This window comes from Magnolia sinica, chromosome 10 (assembly GCF_029962835.1).
Source record: "Magnolia sinica isolate HGM2019 chromosome 10, MsV1, whole genome shotgun sequence".
Taxonomy (NCBI): domain Eukaryota; kingdom Viridiplantae; phylum Streptophyta; class Magnoliopsida; order Magnoliales; family Magnoliaceae; genus Magnolia; species Magnolia sinica.
In genome coordinates, this window is record NC_080582.1 from 15,652,201 (window position 1) to 15,677,366 (window position 25,166).

At 40.6% G+C, this 25,166-nt stretch overlaps 2 protein-coding genes and 1 long non-coding RNA gene across 4 annotated transcripts; all 3 read left to right on the forward strand.

The window, feature by feature from the left end:
• The first annotated feature begins 226 nt into the window (after positions 1–226).
• Positions 227–1,708, forward strand: LOC131217375 (disease resistance protein RPS2-like). The gene has a single exon (XM_058212290.1). It carries the CDS (start codon positions 227–229, stop codon positions 1,706–1,708), a length of 1,482 nt encoding a protein of 493 aa, XP_058068273.1.
• A 5-nt stretch (positions 1,709–1,713) lies between these two features.
• LOC131217376 (putative disease resistance protein At4g19050) lies at positions 1,714–4,458 on the forward strand. Its single transcript, XM_058212291.1, has 3 exons — positions 1,714–2,115; positions 2,290–2,917; positions 4,346–4,458. The coding sequence occupies exons 1-3, from the start codon at positions 1,714–1,716 to the stop codon at positions 4,456–4,458; spliced, it is 1,143 nt and encodes a 380-aa protein (XP_058068274.1).
• A 4,992-nt stretch (positions 4,459–9,450) lies between these two features.
• Positions 9,451–24,179, forward strand: LOC131258059 (uncharacterized). 2 transcript variants are annotated; one of them, XR_009177837.1, is made up of 3 exons: positions 9,451–9,906; positions 10,396–10,548; positions 23,758–24,179. It is a non-coding gene; the product is annotated as an uncharacterized LOC131258059 (long non-coding RNA). The 2 variants fall into 2 exon arrangements; XR_009177838.1 differs by having other exon boundaries at positions 10,431–10,548; positions 23,758–24,177.
• Positions 24,180–25,166: the final 987 nt, after the last annotated feature.

A 25,166-nucleotide genomic window follows, 5' to 3' on the forward strand; every position in this document is an offset into this window, starting at 1 on the left:
CCAAACAAGCGGTATTTTCATAAAAAAAACACTAACGTCCGTGACTTAAAAATCGCTTTTGGTCAGGTAAGTTTCCAGGGGAGGAAAAAAAAGGGCATTGTACGGACTCGTCTGCAATGCTAATTTTTTCCTTGGAAAATTGATGAGGGTGTGTTGCCCGGTTCATTGCCACCGTTACTTACGAGACAAGGAATTCGAATTTTGCAGGAGAGAACCAGCGTAGACAATGGCAGCTTCTTGGGATGATGATGATCGACGGTGCAAAGGAGGAAGAGGAGAGATTGTGAGCCCTTTGTCACAACGCATGAGGCAACAAATATGGGATTGCTTGAGAGATGACAAGATTTCGGTATTCTCAGTATGGGGGTGGCAGGGGGTAGGGAAGTCACGGATTGTGAGACAGGTGGTCGCGGAAATGGAGGAATCTGGAGAATCTAGCCGACTGTTTGATGTGATCATACGAGTAAAAGCACCAGGGATCGAGAGTCTTGGAGAAAAGATGCTGGAGAAATTCAGAGAAGAATTCGACCATTTGCAGGACCAGATTACAAGATACGGCAGATTAATATTTAAGCTTGAAATTGAGCTTTATAAGAAGATACGGGTTTTAAAGATGTTGGATGCAAAGGGGAGAAGGAATCGATTAATGGAGGTACAGATGGAAATCAAGGAGGCATTGGATATCCCAGAGTCCATACAATTCTCTACAGCTGCTAAGCGTATCAAGGATAAGTTAAGCGGCCAAAGGTTCCTCCTCATCTTTGAAGATGTTTGGGAAAGCTTTGACTTGCAAGAGATGGGAGTTCCAATCACAGCCCCTACCACCACCATTGGCAGCAAAGTCGTCATCACCACTCAATCCCATGAAGTTTGTTCCAAAATGGGAGCCCAATTAAAAATCATGTTGGAGGAGTGGTCTAAAGAAGATGCCTGGGATTTTTTACAGGAAGAGACAGCTGACGTAGCTGCCCGCATTGGTTTCTCAACTGGAGACATGGTCTTGAATTGCTTTTCTTACGTCTCCTTGTTCTGTCGAAATGGATGCTCAATCGATCGAGATTTCTTGATAGAAGAGTATTGGAGGTCAGAGGGTTTTTTAGATGGGTCCTTCAATGAAGAGGAGAATAAAGAAGCAGCTTTCAAGAAAATGGGGAATCTACTGCTCAAAGAGCTGGCAGAGAGATGCATGGTGTTATTGTCCCTGGCGTCATCAAACCCAAATTACCTAACTCTCTTTCTAGAGCAGTCTTCAGAAAATTTAGCGCCTTGGGACTCTCATCCTAAGGAAGCGGAATTTAACGTCTGGCTACAAAAGCAGTTTACATTGGAGGAATCTTCAGGAGGACCATATCATGTGGATATGAATTCTCACGTGAGGCAAGTGATTGATTCTCAAAAGTTACTAGTGAAATACAACTTGGACAGGGAAGAATCATGCCAATGGATCTCATTATCCCACAATCAGGTAGAAACACTCCAATTCAGCTCTCCCAATTGCCCTTTTATGTCGACGTTGTTGCTTAACGATAACGATCGTTTGCAAGAAATCCTAGACAGTTTTTTCAAGAATATGACCAGACTCCGAGTTCTCGACCTTTCTTCTACAAGCATCACTTCCCTGCCATCGTCCATGTCCTGTCTTCATGAATTACGGTTATTGAAGCTTCGAAGCTGCTGCAAGCTAGAGTCTCTTCCAGCCTCTTCTTAAAGGATATGCAGAAGCTCGAGATCCTCGATCTCCATCAAACTCCCCTGACAAAGATGGTGGAAGTATCCTTCCACAACATGCATAGCCTCCGAAGTCTCGATATCTCTGGTGCCTGCAACCTCAGTCGGCTCTCGCTCAAGGGTTGTCGCTCTCTATTGAGACTGGTCAGCCCAGATAAACTTTCAAAACTTGAGTCGCTTGATCTTTCAGGCACGAGAATTGAAGAGCTTCCACACGGAATTTTCAATATTACTAACATGCGGTGCTTGGACCTGTTGGGAATGGAGCATCTAAAGAGGGTTGACTGGAGAAAGGTTGATAGGCTTCCAGAAAAATTAAATTGGGATCGATGGGGCTTGGACTTGCTGCGTGAACAGCTCCAAGACAGCAGCATATATCGCATCTCGGTCAGTGATGCTAGTGTTTTTGAGACTTTGGACCAAAGCTCAAAACTATGGAAATCCTGCTTTCTAAAATTTTATTTCTTGGTCTGTCCCTGCGAGGGAGGGCCCAAGGATATATTTGCTTGTTTTAAAAGAAACCGATTTCTCTACCAACATATTTATATTTGATTTGAGCAGTCTTTGAGTTATGAAAGACGGTTGGAGGTTTGCGGTGGTAAGAATTCCCTATACGGTATTAGAGGATTGCTCTCGGTGATAGAATTCCTTCGTTTAAATGGCAATGTGTTCATTAAGGCATTGTCTAATCTAGGCATGAAGATGGACCACCTTAAAGAATGTTGGATTGAGAAATGCCATCAGTTGGAGTATCTGTTCGTAGGAGGGACGTACGATGATGCGGCAATCTGTTTAGAAAATCTAAGGGTGTCGGATCTTGCCAAATTAAGGAAAGTGTGCCGAGGGGAGTTAGGAAGAGGGAGCTTCGCATGTTTAAAGAATATATATTTAGAATGTTGCCCGAAGCTCATCAACTTCTTCTCTTCTAGTATTCGGTTACAGAATCTTGAATTACTAGAAATAAAATTCTGTTGTAGACTGGAGAAGGTCTTTGAAGACGAAGGTGTGGCGGGGCAAAATGCATTTCCACAACTAGTCGATTTACGTCTTTGGGATCTACGCAAACTCAAAGGCATTTGCGGTGGGCACTTGCCGATGCTGAAGAAGTTGAAGATTCGAGAATGCCCTCTGCTGGAGAAGCTTCCTCTCCATAACACAAATGCTTCTACATCAGAAGTCGAGATCCAAGGTGAGCTGACATGGTGGGAAAGCATTAAATGGGAGGGCAACATCAAGCCAAGCAACATCCATTTCAAAGAATGGTGTCCATCAAGTTAGTGATTCTTCTCTGCTTAAACTATCTCTCTTTTATTTGGAACTTCATTTTTTGCATCATGCACTAATATGCGCTGCGCTTTCAATATGGATGGACGACGTGTATATAGTCACCTACATCACAGTCGGCGCTACACTCCAGGGTCTCACCACTCTGGGATCTCACGCAATCCGCTCCCCCTTTGATGTCAATTACCCATCATGTGACGCCCACCTTAGAAGTGGGTCGTCTATCATGTGTGGCCATCTTAATGTGGAATGCTCATCATGTGGGCCCAATTTCAAAGTGGTCGTACGTTATTTGGTGCTTGCATTATATGTGGGTAATTCATCATTGGGGGCTGATCTTCAATGCCAACTGTCCTCTTGTGGCCGACCTTCGTATGGGTCATCCATCATGTGGGGTTCACCATCAATGTTATTATCCATCATGTGGGGCTCACCTTCAATCTCCACCGTCCATCATGTGGATCCCACCTTTGATGTGGACCATCCAAGTGTGGACCCTACCTTTGATGTGGATCATCCATCATGTGGTGCCTGCATTGGATATGAACCATTCATCATTAGAGGCCGACCTTTGATGTGGTATGCCTGTTATGTGGGCCCGCTTTGATATGGGTCACCTATCATGTGGCCCACCATTAATATTATATGTCTATCATGTGGACTTCATATTTAATATGGATCATCCATCATGTGGGCCTCACTATGGATTTGGGTCATGACCATCATGCGGGGCCACCTTTTATATGGAGTGTCCAATTCTGAGGAGTAGGTCCCTCAATCCCACGCTGTGTGGCCCACCTTTAAGGCTATAATAAGTTTTTAATGGTCAAAAACCATAGTTTCCTGTGGTGTGGTTTACCTGAGATGTGGATTTGCTTTGTTTTTTGGAATGTGCCATGAAATGATGTGTCAAAATAGATGGACACAGTAGATGTATACTGTGGGTTCCACCATCAGGGATCCACCCAATCCATGCTGGAAGGGGGAGTAGAAAAGTAAAAAGTTCAAAAAAAAAAAAAAAATTAAAAATAAAATTCTGATGGTGATGATTAAAGTAACTTCAAAAATAAATTTTTTATTGATAAAATTTAAAAAACAGAAAAAACCAAAAAAAAATAAAAAACAGAGAGAGAGAGAGAGAGAGAGAGAGAGAGAGAGAGAGAGAGAGAGAGAGAGAGAGAGAGGATATATATAGGTAACATAGTGGGTACACATGAATTTAGGACAACCTAGCCTAAGCCGGCTTGAAAATTGATAGGGCCAAGTATCAAGGCCATGCCTACCCCATGCGCTCATTTCCACCCTTACAAAACAAGAAATTTGAATTTTGCAGACAGAGATGGTGCGGAGTCAGCCTCCAAAGACGATCCACGGATTAGAGAAGTGATTGTGAGCGCTTCGTCAGGACACACGAAGAGACAAATATCAGGTATCTACGGCAATTAATTTTTCTATCTTTTCACGAATTTAAAGATTTTCTATCTGGTCCGCGTTAACTTGTATACAGCATAGCGAATCCGCTGGGACGCGGATTTCCTGCTAAAGCCTTTCCCACCAAGTTCCTATGCAGGGAACGTAGGTGGGGCCCACCGTGATGTTTGTAAGAAATCTACACCGTTCATCCATTTTGTGAGATCATTTTAGGATATTAGGCAAGAAATGAGCAGGATCCAATACTCAAGTGGGCCCAAAAGGTGAGAATTGAATGCCTACAATTGAAATATTGGTGGGGCCACATAAGCTTTGAATCAGGCTAATATTTGTGTTTTCAATTCATAACATTAGGAATGAAGGTATGAACAGTATGGATGTCATGTAAACATCACTGTCGACACAGGAGGTTTAACTATGGTAATTTCCGTACCCACCTTCTCCTATGGTGACGTCCAATTCAGGCTTGAATCCGACTTAATTTTGTTTCAAGTTTAAATTCCATTAGCGTGAGTGTGTGGGGGAGTGATGGATTTCACATAAATATCACGATGCCCCCACCTAGGTTTCCACCAGAGTCACTTTGAAAGGCTTTTGCAGGAAATCCGCCCCTGGATATTGGATGGTGTACGGCACACCAGCGATCTGGCTGGTGTGGGTACATTTCGTGCGAAGACGAGTGCTGCCGCTCCATGAGCTGCTCCAAGTAATACGAACGGTTCTGAGTAGATCAAAGTTAAATGGGCTCTAAAATGATATATTTATTGTATTCATACCACAATAATTCTCACCATTAAAACTTACCGCCCGTTATAGTGTTTATTTAAAAGGTTACACAGACTTGGATGAGAAAGGTGACCCCTGGAAGGTTTCAATGATAGACCTTTTTTTAAAAAAAAATTAATCCTCAAAGCATTCTGCAGACGAGCTTGCCGTATAAAGGGACAGTTGGAATATAGCACATACCCCATGATGGGACCCACAGAGTTTGGTGACGTCAACACACCAGCTTGGTGATGTCAACACACCAGCGAAATGGATGGTTTGCGGTACACCAACCAATCCGCTTGCTTCCTTTCAAACGGTGTGGGAAACGGATTCACCTTGGTGATACGTGGGCTCCAAAATAATGTATGTGTCTGTCTATTACTTTCATCCATTTTTTCATATAATTTTATGACATGAACCTAAAACTTTGTTTTTTTCCTAGTCTATGTGACTTAATCCACAGGCTGGATGTCAAATAAACATAATAGTGGGCCCCAGGAGGTTTTTAATGGTAGACATTCAATCACTGCTATTTTCCGTAGTAAGTCCACCTGAGACTTTGATTTGCCTCATTTATGGCTGAAATATTAAAATGAAGTGTAAAATTAGATGAACAATGTGGATAAAACATGTAGATCATGATGGGCATACACAGCACATACACAGCACCGACCACTAGACACCGTGACGGTGGCAGCGTCACTGGTCAAACTGCGTCTGCGAAAGTGGGACGACGGATTTCCTGCTAAAGACTTTCGCAGGAAGGTCAGGGTCCATCGTGATGTTTGTGAGAAATCCATCCTTATCATCCGTTTTGTGAACTTATTTTAATAAATGTGACAAAAAATGAGCTTACAGTACTTAAGTTGACTTAAGTTAGCATTATGTAAGGATTATACGTCCACAGTTAAAATATTCTTGGGGCCATGGAAGTTTCGAATCATGGTAATATTTGTGTTGTCGGTTCATCCCGGTAAGAATGGCGTAATGAATGGTATAGATGACATTTAAACATCACTACCGACCCAAGGAGGTTTCACCTGTAGGAATTTCCCCTACCACCTTTCCCTTTAGTGAGGCCCACTTGAGTCTTGGATCCTTTTAACTTTTGGTCTCTAAGTCTTAAAATGAGCACATAAAACTGATCAGTGTTTGGTGCTTTGTCGACCCCACCATGATGTATGTGTCTCATCCACACGGTCCATCCATTTTTCAAGATAATTTTAAAGAATGAAATCAAAACTGAGGTAGATAAAAATCTAAGTGAACCAGTAGTGTTGATTAATTGAACTCTCACCATTAAAAACTTCTAGGGGTTACAAAAGTTTTGGCCCAAGCTGATATTTGTTTTTCACCTTCATTGAAGTCTGCGTGACCTAATCTACAAGTTGGATGTCAAATAATTGTTACAATGTGCTTTAGGAGGTTTTTAACGGTAGACATTCAATTATTACTTTCCCATGGTGTGGTCCACCTGAGATTTTGATTTGTCTAATTTATGGGATAAATGATTAAAATAATGTATAAAAATGAATGGTGCGAATAAAATACATAGATCATGGTGGGGCCCACATAGCACCTACCATAATCCAGGGCTAGTGGCAGCGTCACTAGCCAAATATGATTACCTACGCTGCCATTAGCCAAATATGATTACCTACAGGCAGGTGCCTGCACCACTCTCTCCTTGTGGTATATGACATTTCAAACCGTTTGATGCATTAAATATTCATTTATTTTAGTTTTTTGCTTTTCTATCACGAACTTGGATTATGTACGGAGTAACTCTACCCTTTAAAATAATAATAATAATAATAATAAAATAAAATCGAGAGCAAACTCTATTGGGCCATCGTGAATGTATGTAGTTTATCCATTCTGTTCATCTGTTTTTCCAGATCATTTTAAGGGTTGAGCCCAAAATTGAAACTTATCCAAAGCTCAAGTGGACCACACCACAAGAAACAGTAGGATTAATGATTTACACGGTTGAAACCATCCTAACGGTGATGTTTATTTGTCATCCAACTTGGTCATAAGATCACAGGGACATGGCTGAAGAGAAAGAAAAGATATCGCCTTTGATCTAAAACTTTGTGGCCCCAAGAATATTTCAAAGGTAGATGTTAAATTCACACTGTTTATGGTGGGTCCACTTGAGTTTTGTGGGAGGCGCCATTTTGCCTAAGCCCTAAATTTTTTTGATAAAAACGGAAAAGATAAAATACATAAATCCCGGTGGGTCCCAATGAGTTTAATCAAGAGAATTTGGTGCTGCTAGACTCTTGTTGAGAAGTTTTTGGAGGGACTGGTGCATACGATAAACCGAGGGTAGACACTTAAAAATTTGAGGTCTCACTTTGAGACAATGAAAACCTACATGGAAGATGCTGAAGATCAAGGAAAATAAAGGGAAGACAGTAATTTTAATTAGAATGGATTTGAAGATCAAAGAAGTGAATGGGAATGAAAGACAACTCCAGTGAGGAGGAAGATTGAATAGGTTGTCTGGTCTGATTCCTATACCTTATTTGTCTTCAACATCAATTTTGATGGTAGTTGGATTTGGTCCTCTGCCTGAAGAATTTTAGCACATCTCTGAAGTTAAAAAGTTGGAATATTTCTGAATTTTAGGATGTGGTCTTGTTTGTGGTTATTGTGGATGCCTTAAGCAAAATGTTGGATTAAGGGCTTCCGCGGGGCTCATTGATGGATTCGAGGTGGATAAAGGAGACTTTTAAGTGTCCCATCTCCATTTTACCAATGATAGAAACCTATTCTGGGATGTGGAGGCGTCGAAGGTGGACAATCTAGGAAGATTATTTGTTGCTTTGAAGTAGTGTCAGGCTTAAAGGTGAATACTCTAGAAGAGTGAAATGTTGGGTGTTGACATTCTTAAGGTGGAAGTCTAGGACCTTGTGTAGGTGTTTTGGTGTAAGGAAGGATTGTTTCCTTCTTCGTACTTGGGGCTCTTGTTCTGTATTGGGAAGCTTGCGAAGCATTTGTGAGACAAGGTGATGAAGAAAAAGGAAAGGAAATTGTCGTCATGGAAACACAAACGCTTCTCTGGCTCTTTTTTTTTGGGGGGGGGGGGAGGGAAGAGGAGAAAGAGTTCATTGGCTTATCTTAACGGCTCTTGGATATTGATTTCTTCTACAGATTTAGATTAATTGGTGTGGGTCAAAGATAAAACTGAGCAATTTACAGTTTAGTGCTTTATAGCCTTCTCATTGGGTCTCCATCCAATAAGGAAGCAGCTCATTTGGTCTTTTGGAACCCCCTAAGGTAGCGGCGTTGGTTTATTGGGTGGGGGTGGAACAAGATGCTAATGATTAATAATCTTCATAGGAGAGGAATGGTGTTAACTAACATTTGCTTGCTATGCATGCATTGCAAGGAGTCAGTCAATCATATCTTATTCATTGCATCTTCGTGAGGGAAGTGTGGGAAAGATTCTTGGGTATTTTTGGGATGGCCTGGGAGATACCAAAATCAATTGAGGGCTTTCTACAGTCTTGGCATGGGGTCAGTGTTGGCAAGAGAGGAAGTAGATTATGGAGATTGATTCTAATGGCCAATTTGTGGGCCTCATGGCGAAGAGGAGCAACTGCTGCTTCTACAATCTTTGTGGGGTAGCATCAGAGGTGTTTAGGTGGGCTGAGTTGAATGAAATGGAGTGGGCTTCAATCTTAATTGATCTAGACGATTGTGATCTATCTTGCATTTCTTGGGCTTCTTTATACTTCTTTTGGCTGTTTTAGCTCTTATCAATAAAATCATATCTTTTTTATTAAAAAATTTTTTTTTTAATCCTAGAAATCGCAAAGTGTTGAATGTGAGTTTTATATTTGTCAGGTTCAGATATGCCGATTCAGATTAAAAGATAATGTTTTGAACAGTTGGAAGTTTGGCGTCTAGAAACTTGTTTTTCATTTTGTGGCCAAAACAGGAGTGATTTCAGGAGGGATCGGGAGTAGGAGCATAAGGAAAATCACAGAGTGAGGACGGAGGTCGAAGCTATGGATCTTTTGTCCATTAGGGGACCAAGCTTCAAATATATCACCAAAATGCAAAGATAGGAGAAAGCAAAAGCTAAGAAAGAAACTATTGATGGCAGACTAAGAGGGAGCTGTTGAAGATTTGTTTGAAGGTTAGTGTTGATTTCAAAGTCTACTCCTTAGAAGATGTTTCTGCATGGGTAACTTCATGATGTTGCTGGGTGGAGTTACAAAAATGTTGCTGGGTGGAGTTACAAAAATGATTTGGTGATCTGTGTTGTTACTTCTATCTTCAAAATGGTGGTAGATATAGTTCTCAGTTGGTGGTAAGAAAGAGGGACTGTTATGGAGCATCATCTATTGAATGCCTTTTTTGGTTCCTCTAAAGCAATCATGTGGCATAGGATGTGGGGTATCACGTTGATGGTACAGGAGGAGGGGGAAGAAGCTTGGAAAAGAAATTGCCACTCCTTGACAGAAAAAATGGAGCCCACCATGTTTGTAGCTTGAATGAAATTTACTAATTTGATATAATGCATCTGTAGCTTGAATGGAAAAGGTAAAAGAGTTGTGCTTGTAGGCTATTTAGACATGCTTTTTCTTTTTCTAACTTGCTATTAATTATCCTTTTTATTTGATGTCTAACAGCTCTTCTCAGCTGTATATATTCCAAGGACCATCTGAGTTGATGCCACTTGTAAGTCTGAGGATATTACTGTTCATTTTCTATGAAGATATAGTTGATATTTGGTGTATTAGGGCATACTAAACGAGTTACACGAGTCACGAGCTTGCATGCAGCTTCATGGGATATCCTACCTGTAATTGTGATTTGAATTTTTTAAGTTCTTTTGGGGATGTGTGCTGGTGCTTGATCTGAAGGGAAGAAATTGGTTTTCTTTTGTTTTTCATTCTTGTTTCTTTTTCATTTTCTTCTCAAAAATACAACGCCACCACCTACTCTGGAATATCGTATTTTGTTTTGAAGTTGAAGGGGTACAGGTTATGGATTGTGGTTTTGCCAAGAACCCTTTCATTTTTTCACCTATTTGAGGATTTTTGGGAGTGCTCATTTTCTCTAATTGTGATTGTTAGTCAAGGAAGTGGAAACTTTTGTCTGCATAGTTATAATTTTTACACTTGTATGCTATTTGTTTTTTTCTGTTCTTATGTTTTATACAAGAAGAAAGAAAAGTAAATGTAGTTACAACAATGGCTCAGAACAAAAGCCAAGGGCCGAAGACAAGCTCAAAGAAAAGAAAAGTAAAGAAACCAAAAGGCTACAAAGGACACCACCAGACTTGAAAAGGATTCTATCTTCTTGTGATTCAAGATTGCCGTACTGTCCTCCATCTCACCTTTATCTTTGAACTATTTGCCCTGATCATTGTGGTGTGTTATATCATTCGTCTCTATGTTAGTTTTGCCTATGTGTCAAAGCCTGCCGACTTGACCGTGAATCCATCTATTGATATTTGCATCAATGCATCTGTCAATCGATAATTTGATCTGTTCATGGATCTATCTCTAGATCCCTTCATCAAATTCCAATATTTCTAGAGCCCTTGATCAAATTCTGATCGATTTGCAATCCATCATATCTGCCATCTTTTTTCATCATTGTTATTTGTGATATCTTGTTCAAGTACTTTTTCCAGGGGATTTTCAAGTTGTTCTTTCTTTTCAAGAATCACAGAATCTCCAAGGGCTATCAACATGTCAGGCTTGGGTTCCGTCAGGCTCAGATTTAGAACTTTTCTGAAAAGAACTTCACTAAAATCACATTTCCGAAAGTGTTATTGACAATAAACAAGTTCCCAAGGGCATGAAACTTTATTTGAAACCAAAATTGACAAGAACTGTGTAGAAAGAAAAGCAAATAGATGCAAACTTTGTATGAATTGAAGAACATACAAATCTGATGTGACAGTATAGAAGAACATATGCTGTGCTCAGATAAATGAAAGTCTGAATGCAAGCGATTAGTGTACTGTTATTTCGAAGAAACTTTCAAATGTGTTTTTCATTCGAGGCCAGAGTTCCTGTTCAAAATTAGTTTATATATGTGGGGTTCATGGTTGATCTATCCGAGCCATTGATTTGTTGGCCCCCATCGTGGATGAACAATTCCCCCAAAATCTCTCAAATGCATTAACGATGTATTTGCATGCTGACAATAGGAAGGTTAGAGTTGACCAGTTGGGAGGTGGGAATGTTCCATCCATGCATCACCTCTTGTGGGACAATCCCATCTCTCTTCAGGATCAGATCAGCATCACCAAGATTGGAACAAGAAGGCTTTTGGGAACATCTTCCAAAATGTTAAACAGGAAGAAGATGTAATCACCTTAGCGGAACAGGCCCTTCTCTCTTCAAGATCAGATCAGCAACACCTCTTGTTGAAAGATGCCATAGCTCACCTGGGAAAAACCCTCTTACAAAAAGAGATTTATTAGAAGAAAAAATCCCACAACGAGTGGCTTCAGGAGGGTGACGGCAACACAAAAATTTTCCTCCATTCAGTTATGGAAAGAAGACAACAAGCGATGATACACCAAATCAAGTCAGAGTCAGGTATCATCCTCTCATCCCCGGATGAAATTGAATCAAAAGTGGTTCACTATTTCAAAGATTTGTACTCAGCTGATAGTAAGCCTCGGTCATGGGAAATAGTGGAATCTATCCCACGATTAGTCATGGATCTAGACAACGTGGAGCTTAAATGGATCCCAAACTTGGAGGAGGTTAACGTAGCCGCTTTTAGCATTCCAGGAGATAGTGCTTCCTGTTCAGATGGCTACATGGGCAGTTTCTTTGCCCTATGCTAGGAAATAGTTGGAGCAGATGTTCATGTGGTAGTCTGTGATTTTTTCGCAAGAAGTTTATTCCTGAGAAGCATAGGCAACACGCTTATTTGCATCATCCCATAGATCCCAAACCCTACCAAACTCTCAGAGTACAGACCGATAAGTCTATGCAATTGCCTCTACAAACTCATAAGTCATATCCAAAGTCATAGTGACCAGGCTAGCTTCAAACCTCCCTAAACTGACATCAGAAGAGCAAGGCGACTTCGTTCAAGGCCGAAATATATCAGAACATATTGCTCTAGCTGATGAATTGCTGGTAGAAATAGACAGAAAGATTAGAGGAAGGAATGTTATTATCAAGCTAGATATGCAGAAGGCATATGATAGAATGGAGTAGAATTTTGTTAATTGCATTCTTCTCCAGTTTCAATTCGCAAGCGACTGGTTAGCCATGGCGAAAGGGTGCTGGAAAGACATGTGGCTCTCAACATTAGTAAATGGCAAAATGCAGGCTTCTTTCAACCTTTACGAGGTCTCCGACAAGGAGACCCTCTTTCTCTAGCTATTTTCATCCTAGTGTCGGAGGTCCTGAGCAGGGGACTCCATCGTCTTTTCCAACTAGGTATTTGCTCTCCTTTTTATGTTCCTCGCTCATGCCCCTTGATTTCTAACCTTTTATTTGCAGACGACACGATTGTATTTATTAATGAAGGTAAAGCATCTATTCAGAATCTCATATGCTTTCTTAAGAAGTACGAGGCTACCTCAGGCCAATGGATCAACTCTAGGAAAAGCTGCTACATTGTCTCGAAAAAAGCCCCACAATCCTGAATTCATACAATCACCATCTTGCCGGCTTTAGGCAAGATAAGCTTCCCATCATGTACCTTGGAGTCCCTATTTCGAATAAAAGGCTAAAAGCTCTCAACTTCCATCATCTCAAGCACAAAAGCTTATAGGAAAACAGCGGAATGGAAATCAAGAACTTTGACTCAAGCCGGGAGGATTGTGCTAATTAAACACGTGCTTTCAAGTCAACCCATCCACACTTTAGCAACAACCAACATTCTAGCCTCCATATGCAAAGAAATGGAAACTATGTTCGTCATTGTTGTCAAATGCGATCGCATACGTGCATACTGTTGATAAAATCGCATATGCCATCATGGCATATGCGATCTTGGCAGGTATGCCATGGCATACTTTTATATGCGACTAATATGCAATCGCATATTTCCCAATAGCCAGGAGCGGAGGAAATTTTTTTATTTTTTATTTTTTTCAATTTGGAGAACTTTTGCCTATAAATAGGCACTCATACCCCCTCCATTTTCACTATTCTTTACTCCAAAGCTCTAAATCTCTTACTCTTTTTCTCTTAAACCTCTCTCTCTTACTCTAATTTCTCTACAATTATTTCAATTATGTTTATTTTTTGTATTTTATAAGCTGTGCTTACTTTTTGTGAATTAAGTTGTAAGTTATAACTTGTAAGTTGTTTTAAGTTATCCATTTATCAGTGAAATTTCTTTGTTCGAAGTTTATAATAATTAGTTATCTTTTAATGTAGCCTGTTGATTGTTTTGTTAAAATTTATATAATATAATATAAGTAATTAAATATCAAACTTAATGAAACACTCAAACTATTAATGAAATAACCCAATCCAATCATGTGTACTAATCAGACAAGTTTTTCTCTATTTATTTTTTATTTTTTATTTTAAAGAATTTTTTCAAAATTTTTTTTTTACTTTTTTTTTTTTCAAAATTTTATTATTTTTTTAAAAATATGCCATGGCATATGCGATTATGCGATCGCATATGCGAATTGATAACATTGATGTTCGTAGACTTTATGTGGGGAGAGATAGACAATAAAAAGAAACATCACTGGGTTAGCTGGAGCAAGATATGCTACCCCAAAAAAAAGGTGGCTTGGGCATCAGGAGGCTCCGAGAGGTCATGGCAAACTTCCGCATGAAAATGTGCTTCTCCACTCTCAAAGGGCAGTCCTTGTGGGCAAATTTATCCAAGTTAAATACTTCTCCCGTTTCATTCAAAACCCCACCTCAGCCATGCGCTTTGAATCCAAGGTGTGGAAGTCTATTGCTAGATACCTTCTGTTGATGCCGAAATCTGGTCATGGTACCTCACCTCCTGGTAGCCAGAGTATCTGCAATTTACTGAAGAACAAGAGAAGACATAGGGGGTGCCAATTAAGGCCGGGAACCTTTCGATGCCTAAGTCATGATATGGACTTACAATAGGCATAATAGAATCAGAGTATTTGTCGTACCTTTTATTGTAGATGAGGCTTTTATTTATAGCCTTTGGTCCCAGAGATGTATATGGCAATAACTCTTGGATGGTGATTGTGTATTATGGAAGAGATCTTCCTCCAGACGTGTTGTGATTGACTTCCTAAGATCCTCGACGAATATCTGAGATGATAATCCTATCTTTATATATTGTAGTGTATTTGTATTCTGAGGCGGTGGTTGATATTTGAGGCCGAGGTCTTTGGTCGAGGCCGAACTCCGACGTCGAGGTCTTTGGCTAAGGCCAACCTCCGAGGTCGAGGTTATCCCTTGAGACCGTGGTCGGTACCACCTTGTGTCGGCTTCCAAGGCCGAGGTCAGTATTTGAGGCCTGTCATTGAGGCCGAGGTAGAAAATAGCCAACACTAAAGGTCAAGGTGATTTTCTGGACCTCAAGCAATCCATAGTCATCCGGTCTAGCTGCTCGGCTCATCTGTCTCATACCTCTGATCAGTCCATTTTTATCTATAATACCTTCCATTCACTATCCGCAGCTCCAGGTGGATGATCGGGAAAGGAGAGGCAAACCTCTGGAGGGAAAACTGACTAGGAAATGGGCTACTTGCATAAGTGGATGGCGTTAGAGTTCCGGTTGATGTCCTTGAAAGTAAAAGACCTTCTCACTCCTAATGGATGGAATTTAGCCCTGTTAGCAGAACATGTGTGTTCCCATCTTCTTGCTAGGATGGCAATGAGCAAAATAAGCATATCAGATGACGAAGATGAGCTGATCTGAACATCATTTCCATCACAAAAATTCACTATTAAATCAGCATGGAACGTTTTATGTAAAGTCATAACCAGGATTGGGCAAAATGGGTGTGGCAAAGCTTATCCCGCCGAAAATATCCATGCTGGCATGGAAGGCGTTGAAAAGAGCGATCCCAGTCGAAAAGGTAGTGCAACGCCTTGGCGTTCACACATTCTCAAAATGTGTATGCTATGAGTTGCACTATGGGCAACCCTCTTAGGGAATCCAACCATCCTTCTCATTACCAGTCACGGAGCAACATAACAACTCTGATGTTGTTCGTGTCATCCCCGTTCCAACACGCAGAGCGGACAACACCTCTGAAGGAGTCAACAAAGAAACACAACCCATCCCAGTTGCGCCTCCTTTCCAGATCAGTAGTTCATCCTTAGGGATTGATGAAGAATCCATCGATCACCTTTTTTGCAAAGGTAGACTAGCAAAAGAGGTGTGGTCTTTCTTCAGCCACATTTTTTTTTTTTTTAATGTTCACGAAGGTCATATCCACTCTCTAGAGCAAAGGCTAAGCATATGGACCAACAAAGCCAGTGATAGCTTGAGATTTCTCAGACTACGAGGCCTATCCCCAAGCATCATTTTGTGGGAAATCTGGTTGGCTAGAAATGCGAATAGATTTGATAACAAACCCATCATTGCATTAAAAGTTCTTGCTAGAATCAAAAGCTGGCTTGGGGAGTTATCTCACCAAATGCCAGAGGACGGTTTCTGCCCTTTCCTTCAACAGGTGGCCCTCCAGGTGCTGGATAACACATTCACACAGGGAAGGCGAAGGAAACCTCACTATCTCATACGGACTCCGCCGATAGAGGGATGGGTGAAGCTCAATGTAGATGGATCGTCTCAAGGAAACCCACGAGAGGGAGGAGGAGGATGGGGGAATTTGTAGGGATCATCAAGGCAACCTCATTTTCGAATTCCACCATTACTTTGATTGAGTTACAAACACGGAAGCGGAAGCGCGAGCAGTTTTGAAGGGGATCAAGCGATGTTAATCCCGAGGGCTTCAAAGGATCATCATTGAATCAGATTTCAAAATCATTTTCAGAAGCATTACAAATCCGCAATCAGTGCCTCATTGGAAGATTTGGTATGATATAAAAGTGATCTGTCAGGAAATTGGAGGTATTAACCACCAGTTCAGTCATATTTTCAGAGAATCCAACTCGATAGCGGATTGCTTAGCCGCTTAGGCAGCAGTGGAGCCCCGGACTGGCTGTACAGGCTCCGCTCATCCCTTCCAAGGGAGGCGAGAGGTATGTTTATGATGGACAAGGCAGGCTTGGGAACCTTTCGCTGGGGATAGCGATCTCAGCCGTGGAGTCTTGTTTCCTTGCCCTTTTTCTGCCCTGTACTGCAATTTGTCATGGCTAAAATAAGGAATGATTCCCTAAGGCTGGGCCGGATGTTGTTTTGTTTTGTAGCACCTACAGCAGGCGTCTCCCAGCTGCCCAGCTGTTTAATTTCTCCGGTCATTTGATTAGTAATCCCGTGAAGAAATTATAGATTGGTTATGTTGATCCCTGTCTCAAGCTCCTACCAGTTGCCTCTTTCAACGAAGATCTCGGTGCCAGTCTCGAACCCTGAGGTGGTTCTAGTTATTCGTTCGGATTGCTCTTTGCATATATCCCGTAAGCTGCTGTATCTAGCCCTGTTGTTTGGTTAAGGAATGTTGTGATAAGTAATTGTATGTTGTTTTGGGGAAGGTTGTTGGTTGGTGGCTATATGTTGTGCTTTGTTGTTTGGGAGTTGTTGAGTAGTTTGGTGGGTGGAGTTGTTGTTCTTTGCTGGAGGCAGTGATCTGTGCAGTTGGTGTTTTGGGAGGCTGCTGCATGTTTGGTTTTGTGTTGTGAGTGGTGGTCTGTGGCTGCTGGTTTAAACACAAAGTGCATCAGGTGGAGCTAGAGAGATATGATGAGCTGTTGAGTGCTTGGCTGGCCCCAGTGTTTTGTTCATGCCGTCTGCTGGAGCAGGGGTCATTGGGCTAGGCTGAGAAGGTGGCTCTATAGGTCTGGTGGGCTGTCAGCTAGTTTATGGGCAGTAGTTGTGGGCTATCAGCTGGTTTGGGAGTGGGCTGTAAAGTGGGGTAAAATGTCGGTAGTTGCTTTCTATTAGAAATAAATAGTTTAGTGAGGTGTAGAGTGGAAGTTCGGAGGGCTTCGGTTGATTATAGGTGGCAATGGGAAAGAATGCAGAGGCAGAGTGAAGCATTTTGTGTTGGTTCTCAACATTTTGGTAACGGGAAGCTGTTTCTTGGTGGGGTTGAGTCTATATATGATATCATTTGCTGCAAAACAAAAAAAAGAAAAGAAAAGAAAAGAACAGAAAAACGATCCCCAATTGATTTTGGGATATCCCCATCAAAAAAAAAGAAAAAAAGAAGCACCTTGTATTTATAGACTTGGTAGCAGCAACTAGCTGTGGGAATGATTGAATCCCAATCAGAAGAGGAGCAGAGAATGTCTCTTTGTTGCAGGTAGGCGAGGCTGGTGTGAATCTTTATTTTCTTCAGGGTGGCTATGGCATTTTGTTTTCTTCTTTCGTTTTGCTGATTAAGAGTTATGATAGGTGAGGCCCAATGTTTTTGTGGAGCCTACCCAAAAGTCCTGTTTGTACATCCTCTATTCATATTAACAAAGTTATAGGGGGTGTGATCCCACTTTCAGGAAAAAAAAAGGTTTCAGAGAAATGGTTCCTTCCACATAATGGGATGAAAGTAGCTCAGGCCTGTTTCCATTGCAATCCTCATTTTGGATGGCAGATGGTCACCATCTTTTCGGTGCACCTAAGATTGGCCCCTGGCCATTTATACATCTTTGTAGTGACAAATTTCTTTGCTCCGGAATTTCTCAGGATATTGTTGCGAAAATCTCACAAAAAATAAAATTTTTATTATGAATAAATAAATATTTTAGGATTTTAATAATGAACTAGTAAAGTTCAACCTTGTTGAGAAGGAAAATTGTCAAACTTTCCTCTTGTATTGTTTTTCTTTAGAAAGTAATGAAGTCAAAAAAATTCATGGCAGCCCCGCAGTTTGTGTATGACATTAGCATGTCAAACATTTGCAACCAAACATAATAATTGCATGGACCAAAAATCTTTCTTTAGATGTTTTTAAGTGGTGTATATTATTTTGTTATGGTGCCTCATCATCCTTTTAGGTTGACCAAATGTTTGGTTCTACTCAACACCATGAGGTATTACATCTGTTGGACAGCTTGGATATTATAAAAATATGTAATGGGCCCCATAATTTTCTACTTCACCAATTTCTATAAAAAAACAAGTGCAATGTGGGCATTATGGTAATTTCAGTGCTAAAAAACAGTCATTTCGGTAGGTAGGGGCATTATTTGGTAAATCCTAATTTGCGAGGAATTGTGGTAAAAATCCATAATTAAAATGTGAGATCTGTCTCAAACAACTACCAAAAGTAGAAAAGACCAAGGGATCACTTGGCACCATGGATTTGGGGGGATTTCAAATCTCCTAATATGTTTGGTACCATAAAGTAATTGGGGGTTTCAAATCAAGGGGATTCAAATCCCCTCAAAGAGGGGGGTTGAAATCCAAGGTGGAAGCTTGTATTACATCTAAAATCCTTCCAAGAGTTGCATGTGCAACATGTGTGTCACTTGGCTATTAATCTAGTGGGCACATGGCTCACTGATGATATCCCAAAACAATTAGATTATCAACTGCTTCACTATAATTACTTTAATAGGATAATCTGCTCTGTCCAAACATTGCCCATTTAAATCAATAGTTAAAAATCATTGGTTAGTCACTCGGATGTGATCCTGTGCTTCGGGCAAAGTATATATTTCAATGGGCTTATTACAACCATTGTGTCAAAACATTACATACGTACACTAATTAGAGATATTAAAGTTGATTTAGTAATTAAATTCAAACCCCTGTAAATATAGCATGCATGACTACTTTTGGATTACAGGGATTCTGAATCCAGGGTGCCAAACACAACGGGCAGATTTCAAATCCTGGGGGTTCCAAATCCAATCTCCCAAACAGGCCATAAGGGCCTATTTGACTGACTCACTGGTTAAAAAAAATTGCAAATTGGCCATGTAATGGGACCCAATTTCCAGACCTACCTCAACTTAGCTGACGAGAAAATGCTGGCATCACTGACTGAGATGCGACGTCTACTGCTGTCTTGGAGCTATTTGTGCAACGAATTCAGGCCACATGGGCTAGGCATGGCCTGCAAGCTTGGCCCTATCAATTTTCAAGCAGGTTTATAATTAGGCTCGAGTCATGTTAGACCAATCCATCCCGACCTGACTTCAACCGGATTTTCTCTCTCGCTAATGGATTGCCTATTACACAATCCAATTTTTACCGTGTGGAACTTTGCTGGCCCATTGTGATTTATGTGTTAGATCCAAACAACCCTAAAAAGTAGGCACATCCAAAGCTCAACTGGACCACACCACAGGTAGCAGTGGGAGTTGAAAGACTAATTTACAACTATAGTGTGGCCCATTTGAGCTTTGGATCTGTCTCGCTTTTGGCCTCGAGTCTTACAAGGTATGGAAAAATGGATGGACAATGTGAATCTAATACATACATTATGATGGGGGCCATGGAAGTTCCATATGTCAACACTCCGGGTTTTCTTCTCTCTTGCAAGCAACTGAATTTATCGATGCATGAAATGTATGCATTTCTTATATCCACACTGTTCATCCATTATTTTCAGATCATTCTGAAAAACAGGGCAAGCCAACACTCAAGTGGACCACACCACAAGAAATAGTAGGAATTGATGCTACCGTTGGAAACTTCCTGTGGCCACAGAAGGCTCTGATCAAGCTGATATTTGTGTTTTAACTTCATCCAGGTATGGGTGACCTTATGAACAGGGTAGATGAGAAGTAAGTGTCATGGTTGGCACCAGGAATGTTTCAACGGTAGTTTGTTCAATCATCACTTCTTTCTATGGTGTGGTCCACTTGGGCTTTGGATGTACCTCATGTTTTGGTTCATGTTCTAAAATATCTGTAAATATTGATGAACAGTGTGAATTTAACACAAAAAATCATAGTGGGGCTTGGAGAAGATTCACAATTAAAACTTGCATTGCGTAGCAGGCAATCTATCCTGGAGAGAAATTCTGGGTATTTTGTTACTGGAGTCACGAGAAATGACGCGTTCCAACCAAAAGAAATTATGAAAATAATACTCGACATTAAACAGTACAGGAGAAACATTGAATGGTTAGGATCTTACAATCTAGAAGACTGCAGGGGATCCCCCATCAATAGTGGTGCCCATCAGACCCAACAATTTGGTTAGTGCAAGTGTATAGGATCACGTGCATCAACTATGTATATGTTGATGCTCAGGACCCCTGCTCTAGGGCTATCCCACTTTGATACTTAAAGTTTTGTTAGGTTTCTGTATGAGTAACTAATAATATGCCCCTATGAGATTGACTAATATCATCTATTCATCATTGAATTTCCTAATTTATCTTGGTCTTGGGAACATCTTTATGTGTTGGTGGGAAATTTTTTAAGCATTTTGTCATATTTAGCAATAAAGTTCTCATTTGACAAAAAAGACAAGAAAATACTCAATGGGACTGGATTACTGATGATACCATATGAATATGACAGTTTTCATCTCTAAGCACACTCCAATACCTTGAGGGCTTGGATTACTGATGTAAGTGCCATCAAAATTCAATTTTCATACTCCTACCAAAGGAGGGTGATGTAGGGAAGGACATGATGGGGTGGATTCCTCAGAGTCCTTGAATCCACGAGGGATAAAATAGAAATAAATTTGAAAAGAAATTGATTGATGATAAAAATAAAAAATAAAAAATTAGTAAATTCTAATAAAAGAAATAATTTCTTTTCGAATAATTTCTAATAAATTCGAAAAGAAATTACAATCCTTTAAATAGTGAACTCGAACCTAAGATGAAGTTTTAGAGTTAAAACTCCAACTCAAACTCCCTAAAAACGTGACTTACTATAAGTAGTAAAATTATTATTTATAAACAGTGATGATTCCTATTAGACTTCATGGTTTTTGGCCAAAAATAGTAAGTGTCCAATTTAGCCTAACCACATTATTCTCCTAATTTTTCTAAGCCCTTTTCATGTTGGGCACGACATCAAAAGTTATGATTGAACTAAAACTTACTAAAAAAATAAAATAAAATGGACTTTTGACTGTGGATTTGAAATCTCGCAAAGTGTGGGCAACCCAGCATAATAGGGTCAGTTGGCTAAAGTAGCTTATCTTATCCTAATATATATATGATATGTCGAAAAACTCATCCCGGTTTGTGAGATACGATTGTTTTAAGGTTCTGACGGTCCTGCTCACTTCTGCCTTTAATCAGGCCTTATCTGGTCCATCTTGGCCATGAAAGTGTCCGCGTTAGAGAAGGTCCCATGCAGTGATTCTCCTAAAAACTGGAGATGAAAGGGACCAAATGATTGTACTTTAATTCTTTCCAGTAATGCCTGGGAGGGTACTGCTCCCTAAATGCAGTAATTCCACTCCTTGCAGATTTTCCAACAAAACACTAGAGAGAAGGAATCAAGAGTACTTTCCTCTTTCCTTTAAAGGACTGTTTCTGCAATTACTTGAGACTGCTACAACCTTCTCCCTCATAGTCCATGCAATTCCAAAGTGATTGGAAAAAAAAACAGTGCAAAAACAAGCCACTGAACAATGGAGGAATAGGTGAACTGATTCCTCTCCTTTTTTGCACTTGTTTGGGAAGCTAACACCTCTTTTCTTTGGATGGAGCTTTGCTAAGTGCACACGTGTGTGCAATAGAGCTCATGTACACGCCACTCATGTGCCAGCATGTCATGATAGGTTCAAGATCGAATCCATCCATCAGAAAGGAACCACTAGATTGAGGCCCCATCCTGAGAATCAGGTTGATCCACTAGTCAGGTGGGTCACAGTCTGCAAGACAAATGAGCTACTCTAAAAAAAATGGATAAAGTTTTCTAACCCATCCACCTGTTTCTAGTATTGGGGCCCGCTTGATGAGTGGACCAGATTTATTTTTGGTAGAACATGTAGAAGGTCGGACCAATCTGATGGATGGATTGGATCTCGCACCTATGTGCCATGCTGTCAGTCGTCATCCTATGGAAGAAACAAGCAGAGGCCCACTTCCTTGTCTGACAAATTCCTCCTACAAGGGGGAGACCAAACTACTACATCCGGATGATGAAGAAACATTGAGCAAGGGAGAGCTCCCTATCTGGGGCAAGACTTGCTAACCTCGGTAACTCCTCCTGGAAGGACCTCTCTCCGATCCACAAGTCTTTCCAGAACTGATTTGCTGCCTGTCAACACATGAGAATCTGACCCTCTCCTTAAACTTGTCCACCACTCTACAGACTGCATTACACAGCCCAGAAGTTCTATATAAAGACGTCCTTTACCCACCAGCCCCTTTCCTGGAATCTTCCCCAACTTCTGGGAGAGTGACCTGCTTTAGTTTCCCTAACAGCTGGTGAATTCCTCAGCCTTTGTCTTTAAGGTTCCTTGTGAATGTCAAGTTTCATTCCAGTCTACCATCAACTGACACTTTTTTCTGCAAGGTGATTTTGAATAAACTTGGGAAGTTGGCCCCCAGTGACAACCCATCCATACTTCTTCACATTCCTGTTTCTTCTTATTTCTTTTTTCCCTTTCCATCACCCTAGTTCAAGTCGTGTTGGATCTGGTTGTCAAGGTCCTCAGTTTGGGTTCGTATTGGAAAAGCCAGCCTGATTTGATATCAGGTTGGATTCGGGTTGAGCAAATTCAGGTTGGATTAGGATGTGTTGGGAATAATTACGTCTATTTGGGTTGGGTGGGGTCTGGTCAGGTTGGGTCCAGTTGGATCAAGTATGGTGTAAGTTGGGTTGGGTTGTGTTGGGTTTCTGTCCTGTTTCTATCCGTCGCTTTGATTTGACGGAGGGAATGGCGATGATTTCAGTGATATTGGAGCCGACGCTGGCATTCAGCAATGGGAAGAGGAGATGCAGGAGTTTGTTCTGGAAGGTTCGGGCAGAGATAAGGAGGCAGGTGAAAGCGCGGTCGAGGAGAAGGTTCAGCTTCAAATATGACCCTTTCAGCTATGCATTGAATTTCGATAATGCTGGGTCTGGATTCCTCTGTTGAATTAGATAATAGAAATTGAAAATGGTAGAAATAGGGTAAATGGGTTTTGTCTTGGGTGGGTTCTGTTTTTGCTTCTTGTATATGGAGTTTTTTTTCTTCTTTTCAGGAACGAGTGTAGGTGAGGTAGCTTTTGTACTGGGATTTCTATCTCGATTCTCCTGGGTCTTGATTTTTTATTTTTTATTTTTCGTTTTTTAATCTTTTCTTTTCTTAATATCAGTAATGGGTTATGTCTAAAAAAAAAAAAAAAAAGGTCGGGTTGGGTTGGGCTGCGACTTGGGTCCTCTTGAGGTCAGCTTGGGCTCAGTTTGACCCCCAACCCGGCCCAACCTGATCGAGTTGCACTCCTGATCCTGACACCCTTTTTAGCCATGCATTTTGTCCAACGTTGTGCTCATGTGTTGTTGCTGTTTTAGGAATATATTCGTACAGTCAACTCTTCCAACCATCTGCTGACATTAATTACTTATGTACCAGTGATCAATGCGACTGTGCAACTTCAGAAGGAACTGTCTGCTCTGCAATCTGAATTGGATCGGATCCAATTCTTACTGAAAATTGCTAATCCGACAAGAGAAGCTGCTCGGAGGAGGGATTCAAAAGCCCAGACATCAAAATCTAACCAGCCAGATATTCCTGTTTCCAACGTCACAAAAAAGGCTTTTAGTGGAGCAAAAGAAAAGCTCTACGCTAGCAAAGCCTGCAAATGGTTCCTCCCATAAAGATAAAAGTCTTACCTTAGAAACAAGTAAACCTCCGGAAGGTGATAAAGATGTTAGTGACGGCATAGAAAGCAAAGTGGCCACATACACGGTCACAAAGCCTATATGGCTTGGTGCTACAGAGGACATGTAAGTGAAAGAGAAGCAACATGTACATGATGAAGCGCCACAAAAAATGTATGAATCTGACGACTTTGTTGACATTTGGGAAAGTGGCATTTGATACTATGGACTGACAACAACAAGAAAAGATACTTTGATTTCTAACCATCATTCATTCATTCCACAATAAATATAGGTCAACAGTTAAGAAGTAGAAAAAAAAATTTAGCTCCATGATTTAATGTTGAAGAGAGTATATACTGTTTAATCTTTTATCATGAACAAAATAAAGTAATTTACCTTTTACTAAATGATTCTTAAAATGCCCCCAGCAATTTAGAAACATAAAATGAATGCCAAGTGAAGCTTAAAATAGAAGAGAATAAGTATAATTTGAATTGTAAATTGTAAGATTTAAATTATAGAATCGTAGGATTCATATAAAGAGGGATTCAAGGTGAGATTCAAATAGTTTTGCTTAAGATTCAACTCAAATCCTAAATTGCAAATAGTAGGATTTTGATGACTATGCGCTTGTTTAATAAATGTGACCAATCACATTGAATTCATGCAGAACAATTGGGCGATGAGCGAACCTCATTGAATGACCGTTATGGTTACTGATGCATAATTTTATCGTGGCCATTGCTCATTCCAAACTGATCAAAAGATTTCAATGAATTGCTCAGAGTCACATTCAAATGCATGTTGGATGCACTGGTTGCAGATGTAGTGAAGTGGCTAACCATTTTGAACCCTTGCAATGATCCTGAGCATCTAAAGGGTACCGTACATTGTAGAGAACAGCTGGTTGAAGTTGTAAGCTTGTGAAAACCGTTATCGCTGCTCATGGAAGATAAAAAGTGGAGGATTTCATGGTCCATATGCTTCCTTTTGGACCTCTCTATAAACAGCAGCTATGAAAATGGAAGATTGTAAATTCAGATGTTATGCATCGGTTGAACCTTTGTATCCATTCTGTGGGATCAGTACAAAATCAATCTGAAATTGAGGGAAACGATTCTAACTACATTTGTTTTCATCTTTCAACAATGCCATTTT

Coding starts and splice junctions, on each gene's coding strand:
- LOC131217375 (XM_058212290.1), top strand. CDS start 227: ATGGCAGCTTCTTGGGATGATGATGATCGACGGTGCAAAGGAGGAAGA.
- LOC131217376 (XM_058212291.1), top strand. CDS start 1,714: ATGCAGAAGCTCGAGATCCTCGATCTCCATCAAACTCCCCTGACAAAG. Junction 2,116..2,289: donor GCAGCATATATCGCATCTCG/GTCAGTGATGCT, acceptor TGATTTGAGCAG/TCTTTGAGTTATGAAAGACG. Junction 2,918..4,345: donor ATCAGAAGTCGAGATCCAAG/GTGAGCTGACAT, acceptor TGAATTTTGCAG/ACAGAGATGGTGCGGAGTCA.